The sequence below is a fragment of the Cheilinus undulatus genome, linkage group 10, assembly GCF_018320785.1.
Source record: "Cheilinus undulatus linkage group 10, ASM1832078v1, whole genome shotgun sequence".
In the NCBI taxonomy this organism is placed as follows: Eukaryota; Metazoa; Chordata; class Actinopteri; order Labriformes; family Labridae; genus Cheilinus; species Cheilinus undulatus.
In genome coordinates this window covers 17,270,575-17,280,308 of record NC_054874.1, presented here as the reverse complement: position 1 = coordinate 17,280,308, position 9,734 = coordinate 17,270,575, and the positions used below count along the sequence as shown (strand labels likewise).

Here is a 9,734-nt window from a genome sequence, read left to right as displayed (position 1 = left end):
CTCCCATATAATGTCCATTGTTACTATTTTTCCAACATAGAGTATTATTAATATTCATCCCTCTTCTCCTTGTCTATGTCTGCCTCCATTCTGAATCCTCCCCCCTCATCCCATCCTCTCTCCTTTCCATTTCTTTCCTCTCCTTTCTTTATCCGGGATCCCCATGGGGACTCCTGCTTTTCTTTCAAATACGCCTCCCTCTCCCTCTCTCTCTCTCTCTGCTCTTCCTCCCTTCATGTGTCCATGCAGGGAGGAGAATGAGAAAGAGGAGGAGGAGAGCGAGGAATATGTGCATTAATATATTTCATTAGGATACTAGTAGCAGAAAAGCTCCTGAACAGCACCTCTCTTGATGTGCGGGAGCCTCTGCTGTCTGTATCCAGAGGAGCCGAGGTTCTCCAGGAATAGCGTCTTTAATGTTACGTCTCCTGAGGCCCCAAGGTCTGCTGGCTCCACGCTGCCCTCGGTCTCCCACTCCTATTGTCCTCCTCCCACACTGACCAGTCTATCCAAGCCTGAAAAGCTGCTGGAAATAAAGAGCAAAATGGGTTCACCTTTTGTCTCTGTGCACTTATGATTTATGAGCGTATGAGTGTTGTAATGCAGGCCGCATTTGGGGGAAGCAGAATCCCTGGAGCCGCGTGGTTGTGTTGCTCGGCTTGCTAATCAAAAACATTAGGCTCCAGGACTCATTTTGCTCAGCACTGAGTGTGTAACCTCCATAATTCAATATCCCACCTCTTACTGCTCAATCGCACTCACTACACAACCCACTTTAGTGTTTGTCAGCAAACTATCAAGTCTCTTATTAGATGTATGGGAGAAAAAGCCCTGAGCAGTTATGAACCTATGGGCAATTAAGGAGGCAAACACACACCAGCACACACAGAGTTTGACTCCTTATTTCATCAGTACTTCCAGGTCATCCCACTCCCCCCCTCCTTTCCCTGAGCGCTACGGAAGCCTCCAGTTACTGTGGAGACCCTGGAACACTGTGAGGTCAGCAGAATCCTGGGATCCGCTATTTTCATGAGCTAATCCAATCGCAGGCCCTAAATTAGATATGCAAAAAATAAAAAAGAAATTAATTTTCTGCTGATGACCGGGTATGCAAATGATGACTCAATTATGGTGGGCTGGTGCGTTCGCAATTAATAACCTTGGAATCATCATTAACTAATATGTTTAGGAGGAAACTTGTCAGGCTAACCATGTTCACCATGCCATCAGTAATGCATTAATAAATTAGATTCATTAGAGAGAGGAGGCTAGAGGGGGAGGGGGTGCAGGCCTGCTTCTGACCTGTGGAATTAGTCTTAGCCAGCTTTCCTTTTTCAGAGCAGGAGTGTCCAAACTATGGCACGGGGACCAAATGTGGCCCACAGTCCATTTTTAATTGGCCAACAGCTAACTCTAAAATAAAATGAAATCTGCAGTAAAACATGATACTTGACTGTATTGAATCTTAGCTTTAACACAAGGTGATGTTGCTGTGTTGATTCTGTAAACAAACATTTTGACAAAATTTGTTGACCTGCTTTTTGGCACATGCAAGAAGGCTGACTAGACATGATCAAGAGTATAAAATATGCAAGGATGTGGGCAGATTTACATAAGGTGAAAAAGATGATTGAAGAGTTGCTAGGTGCAATTGTGCATATGAGGTGAGGCATTTTACTGTGGTGATTTGAGTTACCATAAATAGATTAATGACTTCAAATGTGCATAGGAGGTGATACTTTTAACACAATGAGCTTTCTTACAGTATTTAAGATACAGTCAAGCAGAAAGAGACAGTGCAGGATGTTTGACATTATGCAGACGCTCTTCAAATGAAAGTTTTATTTTCTGGCACTTTGTGATGTTGAGCGATCATCGGAGTAATTCTGTGACTTTCAAATGGTTATCAGAGTAGCTTTGTGGCTGTTGAGTCGTCATCAGAGTAACTGTTTCTGTGTTGGGTTGTTTTGCCGTGCAGTGCCCTGTAAAGGTGTCTGCAGGGATGTTACCTGCCCGTTTCCTGACCCTGGATGTAAGGGATATTTGTAAGAGAGGAAATCTTCCATCAAATCAGGCCTATTTACACTCCTAAGGCTTGGGTGTATGCCAGTCAGTATGCTCCTGCCAAAAACTAAAACTGAGGAGAGTTCATCCCCAATTTTATTCTATTTGAGTTAGTTTTGTAAGCACATACTACTGTTATTGTCTTTTTTTTTTTGTTCACCTTGTTTTTATTTTAGTTACAGTTAAACTTTAAGAGTAAGTAAACCCCCAGCTCAGAGCTAACTCTGCCCACTTCAGACTTTTGAAAAGTGCACAAAAAATGGACAGTTTGGTCCTGAGAGGAGAGAGGGGAAAAAGACGAGGTTTTCCAGATGAGGCGGGAGTGACAGTGATGTCCCCTTGCTAGAGAGTAACACAGAGTCCCACAGCACTGCTGCCTCAGAGCGATCCCTAGAGGTGGAGGATTTTTCCCCTCCAGAGTCCCCTGAAGTAGGCTGTAGTGTGGTGGTGGACTGTGGTGGTCCTGAGCACTACCTGTTTGGGCTGTTGGCTCCAGCACCAGCGTTACTAAAGCTGGAGCTCTCTGAGCCGAAGCAATGCAGTTGCAGGATAGGATGGGAGTGGTCTAACATTCTACCTTTTATATAAAGTCTGGTTTCTACGTCACATAAGCCACGCCTTTTCAGAAAAGATTTTTCAAAGCAGATGTCCGTTTGAGCTAATTAAAAGCCATACAATGCAGATTTTTATTAGTTTGGTGCAAATGTCAGAAAAAACAGCAGCATTGATGTTTTATCATAGTTCAGATACTTCAGTGTACAGCTGAAAAAAAAGTTAGTACTAGTTTAGTTTTAGTTAACTATAATAACCTTGTTCTCATCTTGACCAAGGGCAGTTCCAGAGGTAGCCAGAGCCAATCAGGACCCTCCTGAAATGTCATTTGCCAAATCCTAAACAGTGATTGGCTATTTACCCAGTTATCCATTTATGGCAAGCCATGATGTAGGTTTTTATTTTCTTAAAGCTTTTTCAGTTATGCTAATATTAACATAAATGTGATGGTTCAATACCTTTAGTATACTGAAGGTGAAGCAAACCAAAGTCGCTCGACTGCCTTTTATTTTCTTTATGTGGCCCTCAGTGAAAGAGTTTGGATGTCCCTCTTTTAGAGTTAATGCTTAAAGTCAATAAAAGAAAAGTAGGTCACAAAAAAGCTGCTTGAAATGACAAAATGACAACTGACAAGGTCACAGACAAGAGGTAACTTTAATTCAACATTGTGAGAGTCCAAAAGTTATCTTACAGCTCAATTTTCATCAAAAACAATAACAATCTATACAGTAGAATTTTTTCTTCCCTTATATCATAGAGCTGTTCAGTGTATTTGCAGTCAAAGACAAAACAGAGGAAAAATAGACACCAGCTATTTGGTTTGCATCTTTTTTTGTTTGTTACCTAAATACAAAACTTTGTCACCCATTACCAATATTTATAATCAGGATGGAACTTTTGCTTACAAAGAAGCCATTGTATGACAACAGACCTCTGTAGTTCATTTGAAACAGATACGGTGTAGCCCCTCCCGCCCCGGCCCGAGCAGCGCGGGCACACAAGTGCCTGAAAAACACTTGTCTGTCAGCAGGCGCCTCTGTTAAAACGCTCCTTTCTGCCCACTTAACAAAACCAGGCTCTAGGAAAGAAAAGCAAAGGAGAAAAGCCCTATTCTCTGTCCAGCAACAGCTTGAAGACACACGGCAGACACAAAGAAAAGACTACAGAAATGGCTGAGGGGCCGAGGAGCTCACTTTCATGCTCCCTCACTTCTTGTTCTGTTTAGCTTGTAATGAAGCCGTTTTGTCCGAAGGAGAGAGGGACTGTGGGATCGACTGTCAGATACCGAGTCCGACCAGCGACTTGAGATTAAATTGTGCTGTGACAGTGCTCATCTCTGCAGTGCGCCCCTTTGTACTACAATTAACTCAGCGCTGTGTTGTCACACTGTTGTGATCCTGTGGTTAATGAGAAATATCACCAACATGCGGTTTGAATTATTTCAGTAAGCAAAAAAAAAAAGCTACATAATTGCTACAAAAAGACAAAAGTGCAATGAGCACAGCCGGGACAGACCTCTGAGCGTCCTTCAAAGCGTGCCATTGCTGTAGTATTATAGTACATCGGGTGTGTGATTGTTGAATTATGGCTCTTTGTATTCTAGTCTGGCTTCACCACCAAACAGAGTGGGTTTGTGCTTTGTCCCCAAGTTCCCATGAATTCCTCTGTGGCAATAGACAATTGTGGTGAGGGTAGAAAACTGTACACGTGATTGAATGAAGAATGGGTTTGCATTGTTAAGGCATCTAGACTGCTGGTAAAGATTACAGTGACAGAAAAAAAAGAAAGAGTATATAGATACAGTCTGTAAGCAGGCATAAATAACGCGAGAAAAGAAAGAACAGAGGAGAAAAAAGAGGAAATCAAAGAAAGAAAAACACAGAGCATTTTCTTAGATCTCTTGGTTTGCACACACAAAAAAAGAAAGTGTCACTCAAGAGAAGAACCCATGCATATTATCAGCTCAAGAACAGTTTCAATCTGAAAGCCTCAAACAAAAAGATATAGATTTACAGTATATATTAATGTGTGTATATATTCTTAAAAAATCTACTTCAACCAAATACTCTGAATAAGATGCTACTTTTTGCCATACAATAAACATTTTCAAAAGGAAAAAAATTAACTTTTTATTAACTTACAAATAATACAAAAATAGACAATGGCATGTTTTTGATTCAACAAATGACAGCATGGTTTACCGATGCAAAACAACATACAAAACAAAAAGTCACATTTAAATAGTGAGAGACAACAGTAAATAATGCAACAAAACACAGTGAAATATGTCCACTTACTGTATTAAACTTACACAACACAACTAAACAAGGGTGAGAGGCAATGTACAAATACAAGGGATAAATACATTATTTATAGGATTATTTTACAGGAATCCCCTTTTTGTATCCAAATCCATGTTTCTCATGTTTAGCAGATGAGATATTGACACGCACAGTAAATCTATCTTCTGTACTGAGAAGCTGCCTTAAGACATTTAATGTTTACATTTCAAACTAGAGCTAACGCAAAAAAGAAAATATCAAATGAAAAAGTTTGTTTATATACAAAAATATATCACATATATCACGCATTTATTCTAATTTGATATTTGCTAGACTCCTTCAGTACAGTGCTGGCTGGACTCACACATCCTCTGGCTTTTCAAGTCTTCTCTAAAATCCCCTTCAAAAAGATTTGGCTAAATCTTCGCCTTTTTCTTCACATGACAAGCAGAAAAGCATATTGCAAACAGCTCAATCCTCACAGTTTTATTTAAATTCAAACAAACAAACCAAACATAAAAAGAACGGCATGTTTTCTGATTTGAGGGAGATTTTGTTACACAACTCGGAGATTTGTGGGATAATTAGCAGCAAAATCAAGGGTTGATTTTATTCTTTTGTGTAATTTTGTTTTCATGACCTTAGTTTCATTTGGCCGGTGTGTTGTTTCGTGGTTTTAGCAAGCATGCCGAGCTAAGCATCTATTGTGACAGAGGTTATGTAAACTTCATGGTCAAACCAACACTTGAGTGTTGTTTGTGCGAGTTGTACGGATTGCGAGATGGCGTGGGGGCTCTCCAGTAATCAAACCCAAACCTTACAGGCATAAACATAAAGATAAATAAATGCTCCTTTCATGAGGTCAGTGTCACACTGTGGGTAAACTATCAGTCTCTATACACTCCATCCAACGCTGTGTCAGAGAAGCTACGCTAATTCGACCGAGAGGGAAATAACATCACAAAGGTTCGTGCCGTCCCTTCTTCCTCCTCCCCCTATCCCTTCAGATGAAATCCCAATGGAAAGGCCTGAGTTTTACAGAGTCCTGCGTCTTATCTTCACTTCAGCTCCGGAGCATAACAGAGGCTCGCCAGACTCTGCTACTGTGTCTTTTTCCTCCCAACATTCCCAAATCTCCAGATCCTCTACATGGGTGGAACGATCATCCCAGGAATCGCTGCTTTGTGGGAAAAGAGGGGGAGGAAAATGGTGGAAGAGGAGGTAAAAAAAAAAAAAAAAAAAGAGAGAGATAGAGAGGTCAGTCATGTGATTGCTGGGTTTCATCTGTCATCACAACAGTCACATAACAGAAATGCGCTCCAGCATCTGGCGAACAAAGACGACTCTCCCTCATTATCTCTTCATTCCAAGGCCCCAAAATCAAAACATTTTCCTCGGCTGCTCTGTTAACTTGGCGCACACTGACAGCATCATTCAACTTTTCGCAGGCTTTCTGAATAGCTTCAGGCCTAGCTGCCACTGTTAATTGTTCGCAGTTACATTGTGTAAGGCCATTGTGCATCAATTCAAACATGAGAAGGTTGTGCAGTGACGTGGGCCGACAGAGGTGATGAAATTACACTCAACAGTTTAACATGGAAATGGAAGTGATGAGTCCTTTCTGGGCAGCTTTTTTCATATATTTAACTCCTTATAGCTCTAATCTCCTGCCTTTCACTGGCGTCTACATCCTCCCCATCATCCCCCTCCTCATTTTAGCACAGTAGCCATCACAGTGAGGAATTTTTCATATAACATATTGGCTCCCTATTGATCTCCCTCTCTGTTCAATCCACTAATTCCCTGGTTATTTCCTAAGTGTCTCCGGCTGTGTGTATTAGTGTGTGCACGTGTGTGTCACTGTGATCAGTGCGCAGTGGCCAATGGCCTTTGGGTCACCATGGTCAGCGCTCATCAACGCCGACAGAGGAAGTGAGGAAGTGCTTAGCTTGGGGCTCTGATAAAGATTCCCATCCATCATTTCTCTCTCGCAGGATTTCAACACCATGAAACATCCTGCCGAGACCAACAGCACCCGCGCTGCATTTGATGGAAATGGGAGAACAGAATGACCTGTGGTATCATAACAGCACCCCCCTGCCACTCTGACACCACCCTCTCTACAAAGACACGCACTGGAGCACGGGCAGGAAGCAGGAAGTGAAAACAGGAAATGGGACACATATGGCATGGCATGCTGCCTCTCTGTCAAGTCAAGAGTGACAAATAAAAACAGAAAAGAGAAGAAGAGTAGGGTGGGATGAGCTGCCAGTGTAAACAAGCAGTGTCGCATGGAGAGAAGTAGAAAATTAAAGAGAGGGATAACGTACTTCAGGAGAAGGCCAGGCCCTGCAGAGAGTTGGCTGATGAGTACTTGCTAGAGTCCACAAAAGACTGATCTACAGTGAGGAAGGAGAGCGGAGGGGTTCAAGGGAGGAAAGAGCAAGGAAATACAGGGAGTGAAGAGGAGGAAGAAAAGGGAAATAAGAGGAGGAAGTGGGGTTACAAGTGAGAAATTGTTATAACGAGGTGAAGAAAAGCAGGATAAAAGTTTGATGAAGGAAGGCATTTTGTTCAACTTAAGCATGCATAAAAAAGCAGGTCAGCTCTCACTGAGTGCCTTTTTTAAATTTAACGTAAAGACGACATGTCTCGACCTACTCCAGAAACAGAAGAAAAGAAACCAAAAAACTCCCCAGGTAACGACAGGTGACATAAAAAAAAGACACTGACATCAGAGCAAACTGCTTTGTCGGTTTTTGTCACCATTCTTTTACATGTGTAAAGTTGGCTCCAGATATCAGTTTTGTGTGGGGGTCATTATGGCTACTGTGGTTGGGTAGGGAGCATCAGCACTTCCTGGGGCTGGTATGTATGGAGGTGGTGATGCTGTCTGGCCTGAGTTGGCCATGTGGCTGAATAAGACAAAGAAGGTTTGCATGTTGATATAGGAGGTGGCAGAAACTAGTATGGAGGGGAGTGGCTCTCCCACAGTTGAGCTAACTATCCAGCTTTCCCAAGGTGCTGTTGGACTGATTGGATGAAACACCTGAAAGAAAGCTCAATCATGAGCACCCTGGTGGTTTCTGCTGCACGTCAGTCAACACTGTCGAATTGTGGGTCGATAAAAAGGCATAAGTGGGTGTAACACTGTTGTAGTACTTGAGAACGGTCTTGGTCTTTAGACCAGTCTCGAGACCACGTTTTGAGAACTTTGTCTTGTCTTGGTCTGGAATCAAGGGCATTTTTACTCTGTCTTGTCTCAGACTGGCCAGACTTGGGATTTTCCATCAAGACCGGTCAAGACCAACACTGATGTGCTATCCTTCAACGTGATCGATGTGATAAGGAGAAGCCCTTGCTAAAACGACAAACAGCTTCTTCTTCTTTACTCATGGTCTTGAGCCTGGATTTTTGAGTATTTTGTAACTGAATTTTGTTCAGGCTCAGTTGAACTGTTTTAAACTGACTTAAAACCGCTGCTGTTAGGTCTTTGAGTGTTATGCCTCCTAAGAAATCTATTCAAAGTGCCTTACGTGTCAGATATCTGCAAAAACTCAGATCTTAACAAAATGAGTCCATCTTATTTCTGGTCAGAAATGCCTCTTACAACTTATTTTAGGCCTCATTCAGTGGACAAATCTAGATAAACATCTACATTTTAGATACTCAAAATGATTCTGGACCTTTCAGTGGCTTGTTAATACATACATGGATTTCTTTTTAACAATAGGTCAATTAAACAATTTGCTGAGATTTGAGATTTTTGCATTGTGGTGCTTTTAAAATAGTTGCAGACACCTTTTTTATTGCTGTAAAATTTATTTAAAAGCAAACTCAAATTAAAGAGAGAGTTACTGTTCAACCTTGTGATGTTTTCTTTTATTGATCTTGATGCTCTTGGTCTTGTCTTGGTCTCGGCTTGTCTTGTCTCTGTTTTGATCCCCAAAAGTCTTGATCTCTGTGCACTCTGGTCTATGGCATGTCTTTGTCTCAGTTAGTGAGGTTGTACAATACTTGGGTTTAGAGGTTCTCCCACTAAATGCTTTTCTAAATTGGGCAGTAATATGGTAGTATTATATCCCAGATATTTAAAATAGTATCCCACCAGTTAATGTCATAAAAAATCTGCCATGCAGAGGTGCTGGCAGATGTTCTGGGCCCCATGAAAAGACATTGCATGCAGGTCCATCCTTACAGCTAAAACCAAGGTGGCACAATTGCTCTATACACCTCCATGAAAACAACATACTACTAACAGATCGCTTCATACACCACTAAATTTATGTCTGAAGGTAATATGATCTCTGTATTGGCACTATTGACTTGTAAGCAAGTCATTACACCCCAGCTGTTCAGTTTAAAGATTACCAAGCAGCACAGAAAGTGGACAAAACATATAAATGTAAGTTAAAATGACTAAATATATGTTCAGTAAAACTATAAGCACTTTTCTTTCATTAGAACTGTTTTGAAGCATATTGTAGTTTTTATTTATGAATTTGTTTATTGTCATTTACTGAAGATTTTATCAGTCCATATGATGTTCTTATACATATCGCAGATTAAAAAATCCCAATATCCTTTAAAACTGTGGTTTATCAACTGGTGGGTCTGGACCCAAAAGTGGGTTGCAAAGCTCCTTTCCAGTGGGTCGCAAATGTGTGCCAGGAAAAAAAATGTGGCATAAAGTCTACGTACAGGAGCCCTAATAGTAAATTAATTCATGTATTTTTTTAGGTTTTCTTATGATGACAAGTAAATGTTAGTGTTTGTCTTGAGACGTCTACCTATTTATCTGATTTTCTTTGAATAACAGCTGGTTTTTCCAAGATA

At 41.1% G+C, this 9,734-nt stretch overlaps 1 protein-coding gene across 4 annotated transcripts in view; it reads right to left on the bottom strand.

Annotated features, from left to right (window-relative positions):
- Nucleotides 1–4,732: 4,732 nt before the first annotated feature.
- ebf1a (EBF transcription factor 1a) overlaps nt 4,733–9,734 on the bottom strand; it is a 101,487-nt gene continuing 96,485 nt past the window's right edge. The window contains exon 16 of one of the 4 annotated variants that reach the window (XM_041797286.1): nt 4,733–6,078. In XM_041797286.1, the coding sequence (XP_041653220.1) occupies nt 6,044–6,078 (35 nt within the window). In that variant the 3' untranslated portion in view covers nt 4,733–6,043. Of the gene's footprint in view, nt 6,079–6,781; nt 7,298–9,734 lie in introns of those variants that run through there. The other 3 variants (XM_041797287.1, XM_041797285.1, XM_041797288.1) reach the window with 3 other exon arrangements.